This window comes from Sphaerodactylus townsendi, linkage group LG17 (assembly GCF_021028975.2).
Source record: "Sphaerodactylus townsendi isolate TG3544 linkage group LG17, MPM_Stown_v2.3, whole genome shotgun sequence".
NCBI classification, from domain to species: Eukaryota; Metazoa; Chordata; class Lepidosauria; order Squamata; family Sphaerodactylidae; genus Sphaerodactylus; species Sphaerodactylus townsendi.
Window position 1 is genome coordinate 22,941,604 of NC_059441.1, and position 27,223 is coordinate 22,968,826.

General features: G+C 47.1%; 1 protein-coding gene across 1 annotated transcript in view; it reads right to left on the reverse strand.

Annotated features, from left to right (window-relative positions):
- Positions 1-27,223, reverse strand: part of LOC125424419 (NT-3 growth factor receptor-like) — a 259,041-nt gene that overhangs the window by 50,944 nt on the left and 180,874 nt on the right. The window contains 1 exon segment of the mRNA XM_048481646.1: positions 24,794-24,873. Coding sequence (XP_048337603.1) covers positions 24,794-24,873 — 80 coding nt within the window.

Consider the following 27,223-nt stretch of genomic DNA (forward strand, 5'->3'; position numbering starts at 1 on the left):
GACAGTCCATGACAGTCCTGCCGGGCGGAGCTATGACCCCATCTGTTGAATATCATCAATAGCTCTCTTGAGCAAGGAGTTTTTCTGGATGGGTTGAAGGAGGCGGTGGTTCGCCCACTCTTGAAAAGACCATCATTAGATTCTGGAGATCTGGCCAATTACCGACCCGTTTCAAATCTTTCGTTTCTGGGGAAGGTAATTGAGAGAGTGGTGTTGGAGCAGCTTCAGGGTTTCCTGGATGACACATCAGCTTTCGATCCCTTCCAGTCCGGCTTCCGTGCTGGGCATGGGACGGAGACGGTTCTTGTCACCATCACAGACATGCAGCTTAACCAAGGCGGATCGGTGCTGCTGGTTTTGTTAGATCTTACCGGAGCGTTTGATGTGGTCGATCACGACCTTTTGGCCCACTGCCTGGCCGTTTCCAGGGTACGGGGCATTGTCCTTCAGTGGATTGTCTCGTTTCTCCGGGACCGACGCCAGCAAGTGTGGTGCGGGGATCAAGCCTCCCGGAAGTGCCCGCTTCATTGTGGTATACCCCAGGGAGCGCTACTATCCCCGCTATTATTTAACATCTATATGCGACCACTTGCTCAGCTGGTATGGAGCTTTGGGCTGATCTGTCACCAATATGCTGATGACACTCAGCTCATTCTGTTGATGGAGAGGGGAGCGGTCACGGCCCCTGCGGCTCTACAGCATTGTTTGGAGGCGGTCGCTGGTTGGTTGCAGCAGAGCAGGCTGAAACTGGAGAATCCATGGCGAAGGCGAGGAAGTCCTTTGCTTGCTTGGCCATGGGGCCGAGGGAGGTTGGGAAGTTTCCAGCCGCTTGGCGGGTGGGAGGGACCGATTTTGGCAGGCGGTCCCCTCCGTTAAGCAGATCTGGGGGGTCCACCTGGACCGTCTCTCTTTCAATGGAGACCCAGGTGGCCCTTGCTAACCCGGACTGCATTTTTCCATCTCCGTCAGGCCCGGTGACTGGCCGCGCCTTCCTCCTCTCAGGAGGCAGGGAGCCTAGCCACTGTGATCCATGCAACGGTCACCTCCAGGCTAGACTATTGTAACTCGCTCTAAGTGGGCCTTCCCTTGCGCTTGATTCGGAAACTGAAACTGGTTCAACATGCAGCGGCACTGGCGTAATGCCCATTGGGAAAGGTGGGCAGCTGCCCAGGGCATCACCTTGTGGGGGGCATCAAAATGCTGGGTTCGTTTTTGGGTATTTTTAGTGGTTTTCCATTTCTGGCCTGCAGGGGGCGCAGTTTTTAGGCTAGCAGCACCAAAATTTCAGCGTATCATCAAGAGACTGTCCTTATGCTACCCCCCCGGGTGGGGGGTGGGGGGGAGGCAGGAGGGGTTTGCCGGGCTTGTGGAGCAAGTCAATTTGGGATGGACAAGAAGCTGCCTCTGAGCCCCATGTGGAGGCCAGAAGTACCAGGCAGCCTGAGCAGAGCTGTTCGCTGGCCTTTGCTGGACCAAGCCGAATTGCAGCTCTGTCTCCCAAGTGGAGCTTGGGAGGCAGTAGCAGGGTTGTCCTGCAACAGCCAGCCCTAGCAGGTATGTAAAGGAAAGGGGAAAAGGGGGAGGAGGAGAGGGGATTCCCCCCAAATAGCAGGGGGAGGGATTTTTTGCAGCATGATTCAGGGATCTGGTTTTTGGCTCCATTTAAATTGCCACCATTTCGTTTGGGGTGAAAAACTACCCTGAAAAAATACAGATGATTGTGTGTGTGTGTGTGGGGGGGGTTCGGTTTAGGTTTTGCGGAACATATGCTCCTAAACAGAGCCACATTTGGGTGTATGAGAGATGGATGGAGTTCAAAAAGAAAGCTAAGCAGATCTACTTATCGAGGTGAGTTAACACACAACAGAGAAAGCAGAGATGCTGCTAGTCTCTTTGCCATGAGAAAAACCGCGGGAGGATATGCAGGATTCGGGTCAACACTGATCTACACTTGATGGGGAAGAAGAAACAAAGAGGACAGAGTGAAAAGATCAGAGATTTGCAAATGGACTTCCTTTCACACTGGGATTTATCCTTCCACTCCCGCATTAATTCATTGGCTCATTTCTCAAAAGCATATTGTTCAAAGCAGCTAAGGCCGCAAAAATCCAATATGAAACGTAAGAGTATAAAGTGGAGGTGGGAGCAGAAACTGTGGCTCAAGAAGAAGAAGAAGAAGAAGAAGAAGAAGAAGAACAAGAACAAGAACAAGAACAAGAAGAGTTGGAGTTATACCCCCCTTTCTCTCCTGGAAGGAGACTCAAAGGGGCTTACAAACTCATTTCCTTCCCTCACAACAAACACCCTGTGAGGTGGATGGAGCTGAGAGTGCTCCAAAGAACTGTGACTAGCCCAGGGTCACCCAGCTAGCATGTGCCGGAGTGCACAAGCTAATCTAGTTCACCAGATAAGCCTCCACAGCTCAAGTGGCAGAGAAGGGAATCAAGCCTGGTTCTCCAGATAAGAGTGCACCTGCTTTTAACCACTACATCACACTGGCTCTAGAAGGAGTGTGTGAATATCATAGTTGTATACTCACGCAAGCCACAAACTTCAAGCATTCGTCAGTGGCATCAAAGTGCCACAGCAGAAGTGTCCTCGCATAGATAAATATCAATCAATCTTGATTATGGTCATCGACCAGCATATGGTAAATAAGATACAATTAAACTGAGAAAATATACTAAAACCGTGTGTGTGTAAAAGAATCTACTAGCAGAAGTAAATTGGGAACACAAAAAGGAATAGAAACATAAAGGAGATGGGATAAGAGCATACACAAATATCACTTTCTTAGCATTTCATTATCCTTTGAGCGAGTCCATGCAGGCCAAAGGACGTGACTGCTTTATCAATCCACAAGCGTGCCTCAGCAGCAGCAGCAGTGGGGCCCGATGCAAAGAGAAGAAGCAGACGTTTGTAGCAAGTGGCACACGACCCAATTCCAGAAGTTATTTTAGAAATTCTCTTAGCTAAGCTTGAATTAAGGAGGAACGGAAAACAGCGCAGAGCAAATTTGCAGAACGACGAAGATACAGGTAAGGCGTGCTCATCCTTAGGGCACAGATAATTCAGATGAGTTATGGGCCACAGTCACATTGCTGGCCCCATTTGAAGAGTGAATGCCCTGGGCTATTAGACTTTCCTGTTTGGGAAGATCAGCAGTGATTATGAAAATATCCGGGCCAATGTGGTGTAGTGGTTAAGAGTGGTGGACTCTAATCTGGAGAATCAGGTTTTGATTCCCTGCTCCTCCACATGAAGCCTGCTGGGTATTTTTGGGCTAGTCACAGTTCTTTCCAAACTCTCTCAGCCCCACCTACCTCACAAGGTGTCTGTTGTGGGGAACGGAAGGGAAAGGAGCTTGTAAGCCACTTTGAGTCTCCTTATTGGTGAGAAAAACGGGATATAAATCCAAACTCCTCCTCTTCTGCCACTGCCAATTATTCATTTATCACATTCTAATCAGTGTAATATAGTGGTCAGACAAGGATCTTGGAGATGCAGGTATAAATCCACTATCTGCCCCGGAAGCTTGTGGGATGACCTGAAAGTCATATGCTCTCAGCCTACCTCACAGGATTACTATGAGGACAAAAGGAAGGAAGGAGGGAGGGAGGGAGGGAGGGGAAGTGTTTGGATTTATACCCCCCTTTCTCCCCTGTAGGAGACTCAAAGGGGCTTGCAATCTCTTTTCCCTTCCCCCTCACAACAAACACCCTGTGAGGTAGGTGGGGCCGAGGAAGTTCCAAACAACTGTGACTAGCCCAAGGTCACCCAGCTGGCATGTATTGAAGTGCACAGGCTAATCTAGCTCCCCATATAAACCTCAACAGCTCAAGTGGCAGAGCGGGGAATCAAACCCGGCTCTCCAGATTACAGTGCACCTGCTCTTAATCGCTACACCACGACTGCTTGAACTCAAGCCCATTTCACTACATTAACCACTGCAAACTGATACTAATTGAAATGAGCTTCTAAGAAACATAGTACAGCATGAAAGTCGCTGCATTGGCCCCATCTCTCTTGTGTTCCAGATACCAGAGCAATGCTTTCAGATAGGTCCCAGAACTTAAAGGCTGTCCCAGGGGCGTAACGAGGCAAACTGCAGCCCTGGGCAAAACCTGAGTTGGATGCCCCATGGGTGGCCACTCCACCACGACCAAATTTTTTTTTGCACCAGGACATTGGTGCCTGCAGGGGGTTCATTTTTAGACATATCAGCACTAAAATATCAGCGTATCATCAGGAGACTGTCCTTATGCTACCCCCCAGATTTGGTGAGGTTTGGTTCAAGGAGTCCAAAGTTATGGACTCCAAAAGGGGGTGCCCCATCCCCCATTGTTTCCAATGGGAGCTAATAGGAGATGGGGGCTACAGTTTTGAGGGTTCATAACTTTGGCCCCCCTGAACCAAACTGCACCAAAGCTGGGAGATATCATCAGGGCAGTCTCCTGATGAGACCCTGAAAGTTTTGAGACTGTGCCTTCAGAAATGTGCCCCCCCCCCCAGCCTGTGCCTCCTCCATTTTGTTTAGGGAGGTTGTCCCCGTCAGAAAGTGGGCGACATGAAGCTACGTGATGACGTAGACACGAGGCGACATCCTCTTTTACAATGCACGCTCGCGGAAATTGAGACGTGTGAACAACACGACGTGCCAACATTGCTCCCTTTGCTCGAGCTTTGCGGCTTGGCAGTGCCCATTCACGGCAAAGTGCCGCTGAGCGCACGAGGTTGTGGGTGGTGGAAACCGAAACTGATTTTCACTTTCGTTTTTCTGCCCAATCAATTCGCTGTGGATAGGTGCGTGCGCGTTGCGAGCCTATAAAAAACAACTTCTCGTGTCAGCCAATCAAAATGGAGGGCCGCCTTTGGCTGGCCGCCACTTCCACGTGTCCATGACGCACACGTGTGCCAGCCAATCAGAACGCTCGACTGCCACGGAACTCCTCCTCTTGCTCCCCGTGTTATTTCCTGAATGGCAAATGAGTGGGGAACAAATGTCTCCGTGGTCAAAAGTTGCGGAGGCTTTTCTACACGGGGTCGCTGCGGCGTTGCACTTAGAAGAAGTAAGTGGGGAGTGGCCCCTGGATAGCTTTAAAAGGGGCTTGGACAGATTTATGGAGGAGAAGTTGATCTATGGCTCCCAATCTTGATCCTCCTTGATCTCAGATTGCAAATGCCTTAGCAGACCAGGTGCTCAGGAACAGCAGCAGCAGAAGGCCATTGCTTTCACATCCTGCATGTGAGCTCCCAAAGGCACCTGGTGGGCCACTGCAAGTAGCAGAGTGCTGGACTAGATGGACTCTGGTCTGATCCAGCAGGGTAGTTCTTATGTTCTTATGACAGCAATACAGAAAACTCAATGCAGAACAAAGATTCTTGGGCAAATTTCTGGGACGTTCCTGCAAGGGGCGCATTTTTGGATGTATTGGCACCATAATTTCAGGGTATCATCTGGAAACTGTCCTGATACGACCCCCCAGGTTTGGTGCAGTTTGGTTTAGGGGGTCCAAAGTTATGGACCCTCAAAGGGGGTGCCCCATCCCCATTCTTTGCTAAGAAGATGGGGGCTACCCTTTTGAGTGTCCATAACTTTGGACCCCCTGAACCAAACTGCACCAAACATGGGGGGTCCCATCAGGACAGTCTCCTGATGATACCCTGAAATTCTGGTGCCACTAGCCTAAAAACTGCGCCCCCTGCAGGCCAAAAATGGGAAACCACTAAAAATACCCAAAAACGAACCCTGCATTTTGATTCCCCCCACAAGGTGATGCCCTGGGCAGCTGCCACCTTGCCCAATGGGCATTACGCCCCTGGGCTGTCCTGCACAAATCACCATGAAGGAGGACAGATCTGCCCTCACATTCTCAAACTTGACAAGAGGAAAGTAGCTGTATTTTCCCAAGAAGTTTGGCAACTCTATGCTGAACCTCCAAAGAGTGGCATTCAAAATTCTTCAGACAACCCCAGGAGGCCCTCTGAATCTGCATGGAGGTCCATCTAAAAATAGCTGCTCCTGTCACAGGAGGATGCCTCAGCTTTGGACCTCCCAACCTCTGGTAAACACCCTGACGGCAGCCATTTTGTGGCTATCCTTTCTCAAAACTTCCAAAGCACCCACAAGTTTAACAAGGTTGGGGAGACCATCACCAGACCAAGCAAAGCTAGTACCAAATAGGACAGTGGTGGTGAACCTATGGCACGGGTGCCAGAGGTGGCACTCGGAGCCCTCTCTGTGGGCACGCACAAACAGAGTTGCTCCCCCTTCATCTAGGCTGGCCTGTGCTGCGGGGCTCGATTATTAGCATTAAACCTAAGACCTAGTTTTGGGGAAGCAGTGTAGGTAACCATGTTAAGTGCTGTTAAACCCCACTGATTTTCATGTGAAGAACTAAAGCACAATCCTTTACCTGGGAGTAAGCTTGGTTGCTGGCAATGGGGCTTACTTCTGAGTCGCGATTCACCTGTTGGAAGAGTTGCACGGTTGCTTCAAAGCAAAGCCACCGACTACCAGCAAGCTTACTCCCGAGTAACACATGTCTCGGAGCCAACCCTTTTTTTCTAAACTACAACCTCAGTATTCAGGCTAAATTGCCGTGTTGGCACTTTGCGATACATAAGTGGGTTTTGGGTTGCAATTTGGGCACTCGGTCTCGAAAAGGTTCGCCATCACTGAAATAAAACAACCTGGTAAAGAATCGCTAGTGCGGGATGGGGACAGAAGCCAGTGATCCTCATATTTGGAAGCATGGGTCTTTCTGCCCGTTCTCACACAAAATGCTGACAAGACCAAATCTTGAGATCTTGACCTGAAAAATCTGATTTTTTTTCTGGAGTTTTTTTTAAAAAAATCTTAGCCAGATGGTGGTGAAGAAAAGTTTGGATTTATATTCCAACTTTCTCTCATGTATGGAGACTCAAGGTGGCTTACAAGCTCCTTTCCCTTCCTCTCCCATAACAGAAACCTCGTGAGGTAGGTGGGGCTGAGAGAGTTGGGAGAGAATTGTGACTAGCCCAAGGACACCCAGCAGGAATGTAGCAGTGCGGAAACACATCTGGTTCACCAGATAAGCCTCTGCCACTCAGGTGGAGGAATGGGGAATTAAACCTAGTTTAGAATCCACCTGCTCTTAACCACTATACCACACTGGATCTCTTTCAGGGTTAGGCGTCTTGTGAGAGGGTCTGTGTGCCATGATAGGGTTTGGGAACCTTAGCTGTGCATGCATTTACTGTAACTTGCAAACAGGACAGTTTGTTTTTCAGTGGAGGGAATGGCAGTTAGCAGCTGATAAATTTGATGAATGAAAAGGTCTGCTGGTATAGATGACCCTTCTTGTCTGATAAACAAGATTATCCCCAGAGTCCCTTCCGAGCATTTTGGACCTTTGCGAAACTAGTCCACATTTATTGATCCCAGGTTACAAACTTCAAAAGAGAGAAAACAAATAGGAGAGATGAAACGCGCAGGTGGGAAGCAAAGGATTGATTAATGGCTTTTAAAAATGCTGTAAAAGCCAATCTTTGATCCTTTGGGAGTGTATACTGGGAGGCTCCTCACCCTGATGGAAAAGTCTGGCTTGATGTACTGACTATGTAGTGACACCTTCCAGTTATGATATTTAAAGTGTTCTTTCGATGAACTCCACGGCTCTGTCCCTGCAGGAGCGATTTGGTTTGGCCAATAGGACAGACTGAACCGTATGCGGGGCAGGTGTTCTTCTAGACATAACAATAAATGTGGCACTGAAAGATTATTCAAGGTGCTACACGCACAGGTAAAGGCTAACACAGGGAGAAGTTGTAAACATCTGTGTTGGCTCATTCAGAATCCCCCATCCCCATATCCATATAATACCTTGAGAGGCCAACCCAAATGACTCAAAGCATTGGCCAAGATTTTGAGCTCACCGGCGTGGTGTAGTCGTTAAGAGCAGGTGGATTCTAATCTGGAGAACCAAGCTTGATTTCCCACTCCTCTACCTGAGTGGCAGAGGCTTATCTAGTGAACCAGATGTGTTTCTGCACTTCTACATTCCTGCTGGGTGACCTTGGGCTAGTCACAGTTCTTCAGAAATCTCTCAGCCCCATCTACCTCACTAGGTGTCTGTTGTGGGGAAAGGAAGGGAAAGGAGCTTATAAGCCCCCTTGAGTCTCCTTACATGAGAGAAAGGTGGGATATAAATCCAAACTCTTCACCATCATCTGGCTAAGATTTAAAAAAAAAACTCCAGAAAAAAAATCAGATTTTTTCAGGTCAAGATCTCAAGATCTGAAGAACTGTGACTAGCCCAAGGTCACCCAGCTGGCATGTGTTGGAGTGCACAGGCTAATCTGAATTCCCCAGATAAGCTTCCACAGCTCAGGCGGCAGAGCAGGGAATCAAATCCGGTTCCTCCAGATCAGAGTGCACCTGCTCTTAACCACTACACCACTGCTGCTCCCCATAGAAAGAGGTGGTCCCATAGGTATGACAGTCCCAAACTTTAAAGGTGGACCTTGCTACCTAACAAGCTTGGCTCCACCTCCTGCGGCAACCATTTTGTTGTTGTGTTAGAATACCAGAACTGCATGCAGGCTCGAAAAGGCTGGAGACCCCTGAAAAAGGTGGGGTATGAATCCAAACACCACCACCATCTCCTCCTCCTCCTTGTCTTCTTCTGAAAATGTGAGGATACCAATTTCTCCCCTTCCAAGTATAACTTGTGCATTAAATCTAAATATGGGGAGAGGCAAACAGGAATGCTGCGGTTATAAAGGAAGCACTGTAAAAATCTCTTCACACAGCTTCTGGGAGGACTTCATTGGTCTCCAGAAAGCGTTCTTCCAAAGACTGCACACAATTGTTTGGGTTGTTTCTCTGTGGTCTAGAGGGAGGTTCGGAGGTGTTGCTCGGCTACGGAACATTAAACTGGTGGACAGACGATCAGGACCACAGAGCAGATTTTTGTTTCTCTTCTCACTCCGGGACTCATTTAGACACATTTCCTTCCCTCCTGGCATTTTCTGAGATTTCCTTTATTTATTTATGCTTCATTAAACCCCCAAAAATCCACCAGCTTTGGGGAAAATGCAGGTTCAGGCATTAAAATCACAAGTATTACTGCAAACCCAACAATAGCTCTATTTGGAAATGATCACTCAGTGATTAGGCAAGAATGATATTCTTCTTTTTAAAAGCTTCTCGGTTCTGCAGATTTGCTCGCCGGATACCACTTGGTGTTTGGCTTCTGTGGCTCCTGCAATTGAACCCATCTATGCCACGATGCCCCGGAGCTTCTCCTAATGGGCAGGCCAAGTGGACAGACCATTAGACCTTTCATTAGTGCATAACTGTTCTGGTTGCAAGTTACAATCAGTGTCATTGATTAATACAGTGGTTCTCAAAGGGAGGGGCAGGACCCCGAAGCTGAGTTGTGGCTCTCACACAGATAGGTCGCAAGGCAAGAAAGGAGGAGGAATCAGATGGTCTGAGATTTGAGGCTTTGCCTTTATATAACATGCAAAGTTGCCAATATTTAGTCAGGGCCTGGAGATTGCCGAGAATGACAGTTGATATCTAAACTACAGAAGTCTAGTTGGACTGTTCGATAGGGGAATGCACTATTTTGGAGTGTGGTGGAGTCTTCTTTGGAGGTTTTAAAAGAGAGGCTGGATGGCCATCTGTCAGGAGTGCTGTGATTGTGTGTTCCTGCATTGCAGGGGGTTGGACCCCCATGGGGTCTCTTCCAACTCTATGATTCTAAGAAATCTAATAAATAAATACATGCACTGTCTGGATTCAGATTGGGAGCATAGAATTTAGCACCTTCCCTCTTGTAGCATTTTCCCAAGCTGGAGGGACCCATGTTTGCCTTGCTGTGAGTTGGAATTATAGAGTTGGAAGAGACCCCAAGGGCCATTAAGTCCAACCCCCTGCAATGCAGGTACACACAATCAAAGAACTCCCAACATATGCTGATCAGCCGTTGTTTAAAAACCTCCATAGGAGACTCCACCACTCTCCGAGGCAGTGAATTCCACTGTTGAACAGTCCTGACGGTCAGGAAGTTTAGGTGGAATCTCTTTTCCTTCACCTTGAACCCATTACTCCTGGCCCTAGTCTCTGGAGCAGCAGAAAACAAGCTTGCTCCCTCACCAACATGACAACCCTTCAAATATCTAAACATGGCTGTCATGTCACCTCTTAACCTTCTCTTCACCAAACAAAACATCCCCAGCTCCCTAAGTCTCTCCTTGTAGGGCCTGGACCTTTTATCATTTTGGTAGTCCTCCTCTGGACCCGTTCCAGCTTGTCAATATCCATCTTTAATTGCGGTGCCCAGAACTGTACACAATAGAATCAATAACAATAAAATGTCCTGGAATAAATCCAACTTGGCACATAAGTACCAGTGGGGGAAAAGAGAGGAAAAACAGAGGGGGGGGGGGGGAAGGGAAAGCAAGGAAGGCCAGGAAGATGACTCAAACTGTTGCTGCCTCCAGCGACAGGCCTGGTGAACAGCTCTGTCTTGCTGGTTCTGCAGAATTGAGATGAGTCCTGAAGGGCCCTGGTCTCATTTGACAGGGTGAATGTATGGGAAAGTTAGATCCCCACTGTCACATTTGACTGTACAAGGAGCACAGTCCCCCTAACTCATGCTGGTTATCACGTCTAGCGTTGAACCCTCCACGGTAGAGCAACTGCGCTGAACACAAAAGATCCCAGGATCAATCCTTGATGTCTCCAGTTCAGTTGGTTCTCAATTCCAAAATCAGAGCCCAAAAGAATGAGAAATGGTTCCAACAGCTCTACTCTATGGAGCATCTCCAACAGGCCCATACAAGCCCTGTCATGGTGTGAGCCATAGGTGTCAAACTCGCAGCCCTCCAGATGTTATGGACTACAGTTCCCATCATCCCCTGCCAGCATGATGCTGGCAGGGGATGATGGGAACTATAGTCCATAACACATCCTGGAGGGAAACAGTGGAGTTTGGACACCTGTGGTGTGAGCATTCGAGGCGTTTTTTGGGAGTGGCAGGGTGCAGGGCACACCTGCGATGCCCTGGGCACGAGGATTCAGCCACCAGGGGGGAAAGTGAAGAGTAATATCCATATGGAGGCCAAGCTTAGTATATTAGAAGCACTAGCCAATTTGAGGTAAAACCACCAGAGCTTTAAATGAGCCTTCATGGAAACTGAAGGCAGATCTGTGTCGATTCTTAAATGTGATGTTGGGTTGCCCTAAGGGAGTCTGAAGATTTTCCTTATAAAGGTATTCTGAATGATGTCCAGTTGATACAACATCTTTGGATTCCCTCCCCAATATTGATCCTGTATACTAACTGGGGAACTACCTTGCCTATAAGGGATGGGACAATAAGGTGCCTTTAGCGTGGAAAAAAAATATGATGGCTCCATAGGTACATTGCACAGACATAAAGATGATATTTAAATGTGCTCACCATGAAAAGGAGCACTGAAAAGCTATGCCAAAGTATGTAAAAGGTGTATACTGCTCAATTCTGTGATTATCTATCGTCTAGTCTTTCACAAAACCACCATTTTGGTCTTGTTATAGCTGATCTTTAAAAACACTTTGTCATAATAGTCCACTAAAGGAAGAACATCTTTCTGTCATCAGCCTATGTGTGGGAGTGACCTTAGGGAAGGTCTTTCAAATTAACACCCTGCTTTGACTTTTCAACTATTTTCCCATCCAAGCCCTGCTCCCTTGTTCTTCAAGCACTCCTTTTAAAAACAGATGTCACGAGAGAGCATCCCCCTTAAGCCACCAAGCCAGTCAAGCTGTGCATGTGTTCCCTTCTCCTCTGCATTTTTCTCCAGCAGCCCAGTCCCTACACACTTCTGATTTTCTCCTCTAGCTGGTCTTCCAAAATTCTTCTCCAGAAAGGGGAGAGTGAAAACAGCTTTCAATTAAAACTGATTTCATCTTGTCGGGCTGCATTTTGATACCAATCTACCTCCCCTGGGACCAGACACTCCGCCACCTAAGATAGCGGCTTCCAACTTCATTAAAACTGCCATACGCTGAAGTCATAATAATGATTAAAAAATCTTTGCGACACCAAGCCCGCCCCCCACCCCATGCTAACTTCGTTCCGGTTTTATTGACCCCAAACTTGCAAACCCCCAGAATGCTTCAAGAGTCTCATTAACTCCACTATTACTGTTATTGTTGGAATTTCCCCTTCTCATTCCTTCAGCAGATGCCTTAATTGTCCCAATGCCTAGAGAGCAACTTCTATTATGCTTTTTAAAATAGGCCACAAATTAATATTGAGTCCTGACAGGATTTTCCTCTGGTGGAATTGCGGCAAGTGTAAGAACCAAGCGCAAACCACGAAGGGCAATTCAGCAAAGAACAAAGGAAACATGGTTGAAATCAGTGTTGAGGGATCATCGGAGGCTCTGGTTGTTAGGTGCCCCCTGGTCACAGGGGATGGGGGTAGAGTCACCAGATGCATGTTGGGAAACTCCTGGCGATTTGGGGATGGAGTCTAGGGAGGACAGAGGTCTCACTGAGACATAATGGCATACATTATGGCTGGAAAATGGTTTCTACAGTGAAGTGATACACATTTCCCCCAGTCTCTGTGGCCTTGAGAGCCAGTATGGTATAGTGGTTAAGAACAAGTGGATTCTAATCTGGAGAATCTGGTTTGATTCCCCACTCCTCCACTTGAATGGCAGAGGCACTCCTACATTCCTTCTGGGTGACATTGGGCTAGTCATAGTTCTCTTAGAATTCTCTGAGTCCCACATACCTCACAAGGTGTCTCTTGTGGGGAGAGAAAGGGAAAGGAGTTTGTAAGCCACCTTGAGTTACAGGAGAGAAAGGTGGGGTATAAATCCTAAACTCTTCTTATCACAGAGATAAGGAGAAATTCCAGCAGATATCCCTCAACCCCCACCCCAAACAAATCCACTGCTTTCAAAATCTCCCAATACTTGCCGAAGCAGAACTGGCAACCCTACGCCACAAAATGGCTGCCACCAGGGATGGAGCCAGAAAGCCTTCACTCATCACTAATCTAAGGTGCTCAGCTGCGACAGGTTCAAGGTCATTGCGTTCAATTAATTCATGGCATTTCATAGGCTGCATTAGCACCCACAGCAGAAAATAGCAATTTCTAGCACTTTTGCGCAACCTTGCCTTTCAATTTTGAATCACGCCTGCATAATTTTACCATAAACGCATGCAAATGTATTGTTCAGTCAAGGACCTTTTTGCTCAAGTGGCTGTAAACATACTGTTTTAATGCATTCACTCTTTTAGGAAAGGGGGGAAAAAAGAATACATTTTTCCCCCCAGACATGAAATTCAAATGTCCATCAGCACCAAGGGAGATGCTACAAATAGTCTCTGCTGTGGGACCAATCAGATCATACAGGGACCATAAAAAGTGAGGAGATATTTTTATACTCTTACCCAGGATATTATAGATACACACCATGAAGCATAAAGAGCCTTTATACTGGGAAGAATGGCCGGCATCCCAGGCACTGAAGATTTGTTGCTCTGTTTATGTTAAAGAGCATTAACTGCTTCCCAACAGAGCCAACCTATGCCCTTGAATAATGCCAGCTGAAGAATGCACAATACTAGAAACATGTTGTCAATATCCTTCTTAAATTGCAGTGCCCAGAACTGAGAACTGTGTTCAGTTCTGGGCACCGCAATTTAAGAAGCATATTGACAAGTTGGAATGTATCCAGAGGAAGGCAACCAAAATGGTAAAAGGTCTGGAATTCATGCCCTCCGAAGAGAGACTTAGGAAGCTGGGGATGTTTTTGGAGAAGTGAAGGTTAAGGGGGGACATGATAGCTATGTTTAAATAATAGAATAATAGAATCATAGAGTAGGAAGAGACCACAAGGGCCATCAAGTCCAACCCCCTGTAATGCAGGAACACACAATCAAAGCATTCCCAACATATGCTGATCCAGCCTTTATTTAAAAACCTCCATAGGAGACTCCACCACTCTCCGAGGTAGTGAATTCCACTGTTGAACAGCCCTGATGGTCAGGAAGTTCTTCCTAATGTTTAGGTGGAATCTCTTTTCCTTCACCTTGAAGCCATTACTCCGTGTCCTAGTCTCTGAGGCAGCAGAAAACAAGCTTGCTCCTCTTCTACATGTCATCCCTTCAAATATTTAAACATGGTTAGCATGTCACCCCTTAACCTTCGCTTCTCCAGACTAAACATCCCCAGCTCCCTAAGCCTCTTTTCGTAGGGCATGGACTTCAGACCCTTTACCATTTTGGTTGCCCTCCTCTGGACCCGCTACAGCCGGTCAATATCCCTCCGTAACTGCTGTGCCCAGAACGGTACACAATATTCCAGGTGAGGTCTAACCAATGCAGAATAGAGAGGTACATCTCTATTACATCTCTCGATCTTGACACTATACTCCTATTGATACAACCCAGAATCGCATTGGCTTTCTTGGCCGCTGCATCACGCTGCTGACTCATATTTAGTTTATGGTCTACTCCCAGATCTCTTTCGCATGTAGTGTTGTCAAGCCAGGTGTCACCCATCCTATATCTGTGCATTTCATTTTTTCTGTCTATGTGTAGTATCTTATATTTATCTCTGTTGAAACTCATTTTGTTTGTTTTGGCCCAGCTGTCTAATCTGTCTAAGACATTTTGAATTCTGACACTGTCCTCTGGGGTATTAGCTACCCCTCCTAATTTGGTGTCATCTCCAAATTTTATTAGCATGCCCTCTATTCCATTATCCAAGTCGTGATAAAAATACTGAATCGCGTTGGGCCCGGGACAGAACCCTGGGCACCCCACTAGTCACTTCTTTCCAAGATGAAGATGAGCCATTAATTAGCACCCTTTGAATTCGATCAGACAATGTTTGAAGGGATGTTTGAAGGGATGTTTGAAGGGATGTTTGAAGGGGTGCCATGTCGAAGAGGGAGCAAGCTTTTCTGCTGCCTCAGAGACTAGGACACAGAGTAATAGATTCAAGGTGCAGAAAAAGAGATTCCACCCAAACATTAGGAAGAACTTCCCTACCAACAGGGCTGTTCGACAATGGAATTTACTGCTCGGAGAGTGGTGGAATCTCCTTCTTTGGAGGTTTTTAAAGAGAGGCGGGATGAACATATGTCAGGAGTGCTTTGATGGTGTGTTCCTGCATGGCAGGGAGTTGGACTGGATGGCCCTTGGGGTCTCTTCCAAATGTATATTCTATGTGGAAGCATGAGATGAAGTTTATAGTCACAGCAGCACATCTGAATGAGGCACTGACCATCGCATGGCTGGAGCATAATAAAGTTAAAGATAAGCACCGAGTCATTACTGACATATGGAGTGACATAACATCACAACATTTGCTAGGCAAACTATGTTTAAGGGATGGTTTGCCATCGTCTTCCCCAGTCCTTTACACTTTAGCTGGGTACTCAATAATACTACAATACAATAATACAAATGCTGTGGTATAAAATGAACACAGAAGAAGAAGAAGAAGAAGAAGAAGAAGAAGAAGAAGAAGAAGAAGAGTTGGATTTATATCCCCCCCTTTCTCTCCTGTAAGGAGACCCAAAGGGGTTTACAAACTCCTTTCCCTTCCTCTCCCCTCCCGTGTGAGGTGGGTGGGGCTGAGAGAGCTCCAAAGAACTGTGACTAGTTCAGGGTCACCCAGCTGGCATGTGTTGAAGCGCACAGGCTAATCTAGTTCACCAGATAAACCTCCACAGCGCAAGTGGCAGACTTGGGAATCAAACCCGGTTCTCCAGATTAGAGTGCACCTACTCTTAACCACTACACCACGCTGGCTCTCTTTGTGGAATTCTCTACCAGCTCAGCACAACGGACAGATACAGTAATGTGCATATATATATAATGTGTGTGTGTGTGTTTGTGTGTGTGTGTGTGTGTGTTGGGGGGGGGCACAGAATAAAGCACGCACGCATGCACTGTTTGAGTGGTGCTGTCCAGAAACAAAAAGACCAGCACCCCCAGCCAGCATCTCAAGACAGGAAGTCCTGCCCCGTTAGTTATGTTTGCTCCAGGCATCATTTTAAAGATGTACACCCCTGCATTCTATCATGCAGCCCTTCCCAACTGTGGGAACATGGCAAGGGAACATAAGCAGAGAAAGGAGCCGGCAGAGGGTTCATGGTAGACAATTGCCTTGGAAGGGAAATAAACAAATGACTGATCACATTATGAAAAACAATCATATGCCAACATAATTCCTATTTTATGAGAATCTGTTTTAGGAAAGTAACAACAGTAATAATTTACCAGTGGGGGTTTTCAGTTATTTTGGATTATCAGAATCTGCAACAAAAATAGTCATTATTGGCAATTGTCTTTTGTTGACTTTTACATAATGTTATATGTATAATTTTGTTTTTTTGCTTAGGCCTGCGAATTAACTGTAATTTTGATTTGACTTTTTCTGTTTTGGAAATCAATCAATCAATCAATCTATCTATCTATCTATCGCTACATAAATTAAAACAATAAAATAAATTGTTCTTTCCCTACTATCTTGGTGCTTCCGGGAGCAAGCAAAGAATCAGAGCAAAGCTTCCACACCATTCATCCCTTCTCTCCCTGCCCAGACATGCTTGGTACAATTAAGGCTCTATTTGGAAGACTCGCGTCTTCACACATCTGCTCCGACCTCCTGCTGTTTAGCAATGGAAGCAGCTCACAGCCTTATCTTGCATTTTAATAGAGTGAAAGTTGTTCCGGATACATGGGACCCCATCGACCAACATGTGGAGATAGCTCAGCTGCCACGCACTCTACTGCCCACGTGTATTTTATAGACTGGTAATTTTCATTATTATTGATTTTGCAAAGCGATTAGCTGGGCTGTTTCTCCCCCCTCTCCTTTCCACAGGACTTTGAGTTCCTTGACGAACCCTGAGGCTGAGAGGTCCCTGGAGAGAACATTAAACCAAAACAGACTGTTTGCATGCAAAGAGAGGCCCAAGTAAGAAATAAGCCACTTGTAAAACACATCAACTGGAGAGGGCTTAAGGCAGAAACCCTAGCAGAGAGCGAGGGAGAGGGAGAGAGAGAGATAAAGGACAAGGGATATCTACTCATCCAGGGACAGAAGAGGGGGAGCAGTAGTGATTTGTTTGTGGCAGTCATGCCCCTAGAGACACCCTCACCATTTTCTTTACTTAAGCAGTTATACCCTTAGATAGAATGGGCTTAATTGTTTTTGTACAGTATTCTGTGGGAGGGAACCTTAATTAGACCCTGTCCCTTTAAGAAGTCCTCTATAGCCAAGAGAAATATAGTATTCTTATTAGTTAGCAGTCCCTTTTTTCAGTTTGTTTTAGTTTTAGGTGTCTGTGGAAGGCTGGAGACAGCAATATCCCAGATGTCTAAGATGTTATGTACAAGGATGTTAGAGACTCAAAGCATTTTGAGTAATTACGTTCCAACAGAATTGCAGGAAAAACAGAGTCCAGACAGAGGACACTGGGAGATCTCAAAAGAGGCACAAACAGTGCAGACTTTCTTAGAAGCAGTTAAGAAAGAATTGGTGTCTGCAAGCTCTTCAAATAATCTCCAGTTGTTTCCAGCATTGCAACTTTTAGTTAGACTTCATGGGAGGAGTCAGAGTCCTAAACTTTCAATCCTATTAAACCCATTTTGAACTGTTGTTCAATAGTCTATGGGCCTTACCTTCTGTTCTGGTTGAGCTCAAGGCACCTGATATTAGTTTGCTTGGGGAACAGAACAGTGGCCATACTATCTCTTATGCTTAATTCTGAATCTGACACCCCCCCCCCCCCCCCGAATGATGGATTAGGGCTGCTAACTCTGGGTTGGGACATTCCTGGACATTTTGGAGGTGGAAACTGGAGAGGGTGAGGTTTGGTGGGGAAGGACTTTAGTGGGTATAATACCACAAAGTCCACCCTCCAGAGGAGCTATTTCTCCAGGGGCTCTGTTACCCAGAGAACAGTGATCATTCTGGAGATCTCCGGCCCCACTTAGAGGTTGGTAATCCACATGCAGATCAAAAAATCCAAATGAGGGCACCAAGTAAGAAATTGGGAGACATTTCTGCAAATCTGTGGAAACACTTGGTTGAAGCTAGCCGGATATCCTTTGGGCTTGGGATTTCCAGGAGATTACTACTGGAGGAACAGAGAGCCCTCCTGGGATGATACTGGGAGATGCAGTACCAAAGGAGCAGGAGTGGTGTAGCGGTTAAGACCAGGTATACTCTAATCTGGAGGAACCAGAGTTCACATTCCCTGGCCTGCCACCTGAGCTGTGTGAGCCTGTCCCAGCAACTCAGACCAGCCACACTCCAACACACACCAGCTGGGTGACCTTGGGCTAGTCACAGTTCTTTGGAGCTCTCTCAGCTCCACCCACCTCACAGGGTGTTTGTTGTGAGGGGGGAAGGGTAAGGAGTTTGTAAGCTCCTTTGCATCCCCTCTAGGAGAGAAAGGAGGATATAAATCCAACTCCTTTTCTTCTTCAAAGAGGACAGGGTGGGAAGGGGATTTCAGTGGGGATAATGCTAGAGTCCACCTTCTCCAGGTGAACTGACCTTCGTCACCTGGAAATCAGTTGTATCAGCTGGAGCTCCAACTACCAGCTAGAGGTCAGCAGCCCTCAGCCAATAGCAGCATTGGATGTTGCCCATCAGTATTCCCTTATGTGCTCCAGGAGGTGGACTCTCAGGTGGAACCAGCATACAATCCTGCCTCACTGAGCTAAATCCCAGCCCCAAATTTCTCAGTTCAAGACTCAGAATGATCAATCTGGAGGTATAATGACACCCATGCAAAAACACCGGCAATGATTTCTGAGAAATTCTCCTTCCGTGATGGTGGTGACATGTATCATAGAATCGTAGAGTAGGAAGAGACCCCAAGGGCCATCAAGTCCAACCCCCTGCCATGCAGGAACACACAATCAAAGCACTCCTGACAGATGGGTATCCAGCCTCTCTTTAAAAACTTCCGAAGAAGGAGACTCCATCACACTTCAAGGCACTGGATTCCATAGTCAAACAGCCTTCATTGTCAGGAAGGTTTTCATGATGTTTATGTGGAATCTCTATTTCTTCACCTTGAACCAGATGCGTAGCATCCAGCAGGAGGGGGGCATCTTGCCCCGGGGGTGTGCCGGTGCAGGGGTGTAGCCAGGGCGTTCCAGGGGCATTCAGGGGCACAGGGCATGGCAGGGGCACAGGGCGCACACATGCCCTGGGTGCAGTTTCCCCTCGCTCTGGCCCTGCCTTGAACTCATTACTCCTGGTCCTAGTCTTCAAATGTAAGGTTTTCATGTCAGTCAATAGGCACATGCACATCACTGATCATGGAAGGCAAGTGAGTGAGCAGGGACAAGCAGCCTGAAAGCAATTTGGGCTGAGCCTGTGCACCAACTGAGGCACAAAACCAGACATTTCATAAGACTGGATGAAATGCTATCAGATCCTTCTGAACTTTGCTCAATTAGTGTCTGCAATACTGCTGTTCTGTCTATCAGCATTAGTGGCGCTAGAGAGCAAGTGAGCTTCCTCCCCCACACACTGAAGTGCTTCAAATTCACTTCAAGTATCACACTACTGCTGAATCAGCCAGAAAATATAGTCCTGTTCCCCACCATAGGGAACATCCCACCGTCTCTCATCCAGGAGATGAGTGAGGCCCAAAACCAGGCATCTCAGGTCAAAAGCAAGCATACATGCTCAAACGCCACTCACCAAGCCAAAGTCCCTAGGAGATCTGACATCGGAACCCTTCAGACACAGGAGTAATAAAATGCAGCCTACCCCCAGTCATGCTTAATGCACGAGTCTCTGCCATGAATAATATAAGAGCAGCGTGCCTCGGGGTGGACTTTACCAATGGCCTGCTCCAGCAACGTCCATGATGTAATGTGTCCTAATCGCAGTGCCCCAAGGGGGCTTTTCTGCAAATTAACTCCCAGCATTTGCTGGATGTGCCATGCGGCACAAGCTTGCTGACATTTTTCTGCTTTAATGGACTTGGTGAGGGTCTGCATTCTGTTTTTAAAAGCCAGGTACTGGCTTCCTGCTGTTGATAAGTTGGTCAGTAGCATTCCTACTCAGTTGCAGAGTTTTGTGCCTCATGGCTTTGAAAGCATTCAGCCTGGAGGAAGACCTCACAACATGGGCTAGAAGCAGTGGTGGGATCCAAAAATTTTAGTAACAGGTTCCCATGGTGGTGGGATTCAAACTGTGGTGTAGCGCCAATGGGGCTAGACGGGGCATGACGGGGGCGTGGCCGGGCATTCTGGGGGTGGGGCATTCCTGGGCGGGGCTGTGGCAAGGACGCATTTGGGTGGGAGATCATTAAGGAAGTTCAGAGTCACTATGCAGAGGAAAGCAATGGCAAACCATCTCTGTCAGTCCCTTGCCGTGAAACTCTACAGCAGTGTTTTCCAACCTTTTCGACGTGACGGTGTCCTTGACCTCACTCTTCATATCTCACAGTACTCCTGACATCCTCCCCCCATCTTCCCCTCCCAGTTCCCCTGCTTGCCACCCCCCCCCCACACACCTTCCCCTTCCAGGGTGAAGGGAAGCACAGAGGGTGGGGGTGGGTGGGAAGTGGCTGCTGACCTTGTAGCAGGCCCTGCCCCCTGGGCCAGCTCCATATTCTTGCGGGTGCCAGTGGGAGACACTGCAAAAGTGAGGGGGGCCGGTAGCATTGCCACGGTACCTCTGGGACATGCTCACGGCACCCCAGGGTACCACGGAACCCTGGTTGGGAATCGCTGCTCTACAGGGTCAATATAAGTATGCTTCAACGTGATGGTAGTTGACACATACAAACACAGCTCCGGTAACACTTCATCCAGAAGTCTAGAAAAGTATAGGAAGTGTGAATAATGCATACACTGGGGAAGGCCATAATTCAATGGTAAAAAACCCCTCTGGATTGGACACATGTGGCATAAGGATCAGGTCATGTGACAGACCTCTACCTGTGACCATGATAAGCTGAACACTGTTGAAGTAGACAAAATGGACTTCAATAAACCAAGGGTTTGATTCAGTAGAAGAGAGTTTCATTTTGAGAAAAGTCATGACCCAGTGGTAGATCATCTGCTTCAGGGGCACAAGATTCCTGGTTCAATCCCCAGCAGATATAGGTAAGGAGACCAGCTCATGGGAAAGACCTCAACCCTGAAGAGCAGCTACCGCTCAGAACAGACAATGCTGAGCTTGAGTGATGAACTGACTTAGCACAAAGTAAATAACAGTAGCCAATTTCATTTCAAATGAGTCACCCACCCATCCACTCTCATCTTTTCCAGCTCAAGCCACCAAGGTCAAGATGAGAAGTAGATTTTATATCCCACTTTTCTCAAAGCAGGAGTCTCAAAGCAATTTATGGTCACCTTCCCTTCCTGTCCTTACAACAGACAACTTATGAGATAGAGAGAGTTCTGAGAGAAGGGTGACTAGATTATCCAGCAGGCTTCATGTGGAAGAGTAGGGAATCAAACCTGGTTCTCCAGTTCCCTCACCACTCTTAACCACTACACCAGAAGTCTGACCTCAAACCAAGGTTATGTCCATTCTGGTACCATCTGGGTGGAATAAAGGCTGTTGCAGAGAGCTTTAAGGTGCAAACAAAATGCTGGGTTTTCTGGCCTCCATCAGCATTCCAGTGGGGATGCTGAAACTACACAAGGAGGAGGAGGAGGAAGAAGAGTTTGGATTTATATCCCCCTTTCTCTCCTGTAAGGAGACTCAAGGTGGCCTACAAGCTCCTTTCCCTTCCTCTCCCCTCAACAGACACCTTGGGAGGTAGATGGGGCTGAGAGAGTTCAGATAAAACTGTGACTAGTCCAAGGTCACCCAGCAGGAATGTAGGATTGCGGAAACACATCTGGTTCACCAAATAAGCCTCTGCCACTCAAATGGAGGAGTGGGGAATCAAACCCAGTTCTCCAGAGTAAAATCCACCTTCTCTTAATCACTACACCACGCTGGCTCTCCAGGAGTCTAACAAGAAGACAAAGAGAAAGAGTTACATTCATTGCAAATGCTCTTTCCCCCCATCATAATCATGGGCGATTGTGTGTCCAGGTATAACTAGGAAATCCTTTGCCATGGACACAGCAAGGGTTTGTCGTGGGGCAATGCAATTTCTTCAACCCATCAGAGAGCCAGCATGGTGTAGTGGCTAACAGCAGTGGACTCTAATCTGGGGAACCAGGTGTTTCCCCACTGCTACACAGGAAGCCTGCTGGGTGACCTTGGGCTAGTCACCATTCTTTCAGAACTTTCTCAGCCTCAATTTCCTCACAAGGTTGCAGGGAGAGGAAGGGATGGAGTTTGTAAGCCATTTTGAGACTCATTACAGGCCATTTCTGCACGGTCAAAATATCCTGGGTTGAGAAAGAGAAATGTCCTGTTCCATACAAACAATTCTGCATGGTTCCTGGTCCTAAAGTAGGTTTGCCCCGTGATATTTCCCTCTTCCCAGGGTATTCAAAAACCACCAAATTGGAGGTTCTTAAAAAAAAAATCACAGGGTGAGCCTGTAGAGCCTGCTACAGTGAGAACACCAATCAAGAGCTGGACCAGGTTATTTTCCCTGCCCAGCCGCCTGATCTCCCCGCCTGACATTCATTCAAGCTGCCGCTAAAAAAAACAGCCAATCAGAACACATAACACTGGGCATGCTCAGATATGCTTCCAATGTAAATACAGAAGTGCCAGGTTCGTGCTAAACAAGCTGGAATATTTCCTCACGATCTTCACTGGATTCCTTCAAAAAATGGGCAGCCATGCAAATGGACACCCTGGGAGAAAACAGACACAAGTTTTTTAAAAAGTGGTGATACACAGGTATAATTTTGCAGTGCGGAAACGACCACAGATGCAAAAAGCTGTGTGTGAACACCAACTCTTCTCCTTCTCTTCATCACCCAAGTCGGCAGAGGTGGGGTTTTTTTGACATGGCTGACTCAACACCAGCTACTGAAAGGTAAGCACTTGAAAAAAATGGCATGATTGAAATGTTGCATGACAAAAAGAAGAAAAAGTACAGTACAGTCTGCCATGTCAGACTGACCAGTTCTACTTGAAGATATCTACAGAAGTGTTGGAAAGAGACTCAGCGTAGGAGGAGGAAATGCTCTTCTAATCACAGCACCCTCTGGAAGTTAATTTCTTTTAGATGCTGCCATCTGCTTAAGAGCCGTCACGGAACCAGAGCCAGAGACTAAGCTGGAAGCTGCCTTCTCAGGAGACTGATTTAGCATAGCTTATTCCTGGAAAGGGCAAGTACATTCAGATGGCATTTTAATTTCTACATTCAGATTAAAAGCACTGCAAAATCTACTGTCTTCTTCCTGAAAGATTCCCCACAGGAAAGACAAATGGGAAAGAAAACAGAGAGAGTGGGCAGGGATTAAGACACAGAGAGAGGAAGAGACCAAAATATCCTCACCTATCAAAATTCACCTGGGGTTTTGTTGGAATAGCAATTGTTTATTAAGAAACAAATATAATACCCAGGAAAGTTGGAACAGCTACTGTTAAATAAAAGTCCAATCAAATGACTGGCTACGACCACTAATACCAACATTCCTGTTTGTACAAACACTGGCCCGTTCTGCGCAAGCCCCTGAAAATGTTTTGCAAGCACTTTATTGCCAAAATCACCTGTTTGTCTGCACTAACCCCCTTGAAAATATTTCCTGGATGCCATTCCATGGTCGTTCAGTTTTTCTTTTTAACTTCTTCTTAGATTCATGCTGTGATTCTCTACATCTTGTTCAACACAAAGAACCAAGGGCGACTGTGAATTAATACGGCGCCAACTTCCTCTGGAATTTCTTTGTGGAGTAATACTCCGCTGGGGTCCTAGTACTTCCCTCCCTCCATTTGCTGCCTTGGCTTCCCTCCCTTCCCTTTGGTCCCTGTTTTGGGACCCTTTTTTAAAATGACGGAGTTAATAGGTACCCCCCAAGACATAGGAGATTTGAGGATGGAGTCTGGGGAGGAAAAGGACCTCAGGTACAATGCCATATAGCCCACCCTCCAAAACATCCCTTTTCTCCAGGGAAATTTATCTAAGTAGTGTAGAGATGAGCTGTAATTCTGGAGGATCCCCATGTACCACCCCATAAATATAGTCTTCCTAGTAAATATTTTGATGTGTCTCACCCCAAGAGTAAGTAACAAGGTCAGTTTCAGGTAGACAGCTCAAGGAAGACATGGTCATCACCCTTCCAAGGTGAGTAAAATAAGTGAAGGAAAGTAGAGTATAGACAACTGGGTAAGTCAATGGCAAAGAAGAAGAGGAAGAAGAAGAAGAAGAAGAAGAAGAAGAAGAAGAAGAAGAAGAAGAAGAAGAAGAAGAAGAAGAAGAAGAAGAAGAAGAAGAAGAAGAAGAAGAAGAAGAAGAAGAAGAAGAAGAAGAAGAAGAAGAAGAAGAAGAAGAAGAAGAAGAGTAGTAGTAGTTTGGATTTATACCCCCCTTTCTCTCCTGTAAGGAAACTCAAGGTGGCTTACAATCTCCTTTCCCTTTCCCCCACTCCACAACAAACACCCTGTGAGGTGAGTGGGGCTGTGAGAGCTCTGAAGAACTGTGACTAGCCCAAGGACACCAGCTAGCATGTGTTGGAGTGCACAGGCTAATCTAGTTCCTCAGATAAGCCTCCACAGCTCAAATGGCAGAGTGGGGAATCAAACCCGGTTCCCCAGATTAGAAAGCACCTGCTCTTAACCACTATGCGCACTGCTGCTCACAACCACTCCATAGGTCACCAATGACCTGGTACCTGCACAGAGGACTGACTTCGTTTTTGGTTTTGTTTTGTTTGATTTTTCAGGAAAGCACAAAACCCTTGACCTTGAATACCTACCGGGAGAGAAAGAGAGTCAAGGACAAGGGTTTTATGCTTTCTTGAAAAATCCAAGCATAGATAAAGACAAAGACAAACAATAATGGGTATAAATTATGGGGAGAACTGTACTGGCAGGGTAGCAGGAAAAAATATAGTACGTGTAATTCAGCAGTGGAATTGGCTGCTTAGGGAGGAGTGAGATTCTACTCACTATCAATTTTCATTTCAGTGCATTTTGTTTATTTCATGTTTAAGCTGCACTTCCACATACCGGCTCAGTGGCGGCTGGGCAAACGCTGGTCAGGGATGGTTTGGGCTGATGCCCCATTGAACAGGGGGTTGTAGAAGGCCTGTACCGGGGGCGGGGGGGAAATGGTGCCTGAGGTAGCTCCTGCACTCCCTGGCCTCTCTGCTGACAGGGAGGCTGAAGAGGGAGGAGCTGGCTTGCACGCACGGTGCCCACCTGAGGTGCCTGCCTAAGCTGCCAGCTGCCAAGCCCAACTGGGAATCTGCTGACAGGAAGGCCGGGGAGGGCAGGAGGCAGCCTGTGGCTGCAGCGCCCACCTAAGGCATCTGCCTGAGGCACCAACTGCCAAGCCTGGCCGGGCTGCGAGCCTGCTGACAGAGAGGCTGGGGAGGGCAGGAGGCAGCCTGCGGCCTCGGCTAGCAACTCAAACAGAGAGCAGCGCCTCAGCACAGAGGGAGCCACAGGGCGCCAGCGAGGTTGTTGTGCCACAGGAGAGGCCGGGCACAAGGACCTGGCTAGCGCCTCCCCACGTGACCAAATGGCATGTGCTCGGGGACATGTGGTATCTATGTCCCTGTGGGCAGTACGCCACTGCTTCCAACTTGGTTCTGTGACTTCAAAAATTATCCCCTTACGTGCTGATATTAAATGTGTGTCAATACAAACATTCCAGAAAGGCCAGTGAAATGCACAAAATGCAAAAGAAAAAGAAAAAAAGTTTTAAAAGACTAGCGAAGTACCAAAATGTTTTCCTTTTCAGAGCAGAAATTATTTAAAAATTTATAAAGCTCCAAAGAATACACTGTTTTTCCTCTTGCATTGCCTCCCCAAAGTCTCCCTTTTTTCTAGGAAGCCAACTGGAGCAGAATATACCTATAAATGGAACCACTAAGGGAGTCTACCCATGCTTAAGAAATGCATCTTGGCTAGATCTTCTCAGCACAGGGCTTAATTTGGGAGATGTTCCAGGAGTCGGAACGGAGGATACCGCCCTCCATCTTCCATAAAGCTGCCATACGAAAAGTTGGTGCTGATCTATGCCACAGGTGTCAAACTCATGGCCCTCCAGATGTTATGGACTACAGTTCCCATCATCCCCTGCCAGCATGATGCTGGCAGGGGATGCTGGCAGGGGATGATGGGAGCTGTAGTCCATAACATCTGGAGGGCCACGAGTTTGACATCTATGGTCTACGCTAAGTGGCCGCTTGTTATTTTGAAGTTGCAGACAGAGGAGGATCTTCCCTGTTTCAGGCCATCTCAGCCCTTTAACTGGAGAAACCAGGATCGAACCAATGACTGTTGAGGGTTTTCTGGGCTGTGTGACCATGGTCTGGAAGTTTTTGCTCTGAATGTTTCACTCGCATCTATGGCTGGCCTTGTCAGAGGCACACCATGGTGAGATGTGTTTCCCTCCCCAAGGGAAATACGAGAGAAACATATGTCACCATGACCAGTGTGGTGTAGTGGTTAAGAGCAGATGGATTCTAATCTGGAGAACCAGGTTTGATTCCCTGCTCCTCCACCTGAGTGGCAGAGGCTTATCTGGGGAACCAGATGTGTTTCTGCACTGCTACATTTCTGCTGGGTGATCTTGGGCTAGTCACAATTTTCTCCAAACTCTCTCAGCCCCACCTACCTCACAAGGTGTCTGTTGTGGGAAGGGAAAGGAGCTTGTAAGCCATCTTGAGTCTCTTTACAGGAGAGAAAGGGGGGGGGGGGCTATAAATCCAAACTCTTCTTCTATATGCCTCTGAAGAGGCCAGCCATAGGTGGGAGCAAAAACTACCACACCATAGCCACACAGCCCGGAAAATCCACAACATCCAGTTGATTCCGGCTATGAAAACCTTTGACTATATACCGAACAAGTGACTTTCAGTCTCTAAAACAGAGGCCTTATCAATAATTCTTGACCTGGATGATCCAGGTTAATTCAGTCTATATCAGATTATATCAGATCTCAGAAGCTAGCCATGGTCAGCCCTGGTTAGTAGACCACGGCGAACCATCTCTGCCCATCTCTTGCCTTGAAAACCCTACAGGGCTGCCAGAGGTTGGCTGCAACTGATGGTACTGTCCTCCCCCCACCCCCTGAGCTAGGGGACCTTCTTTCA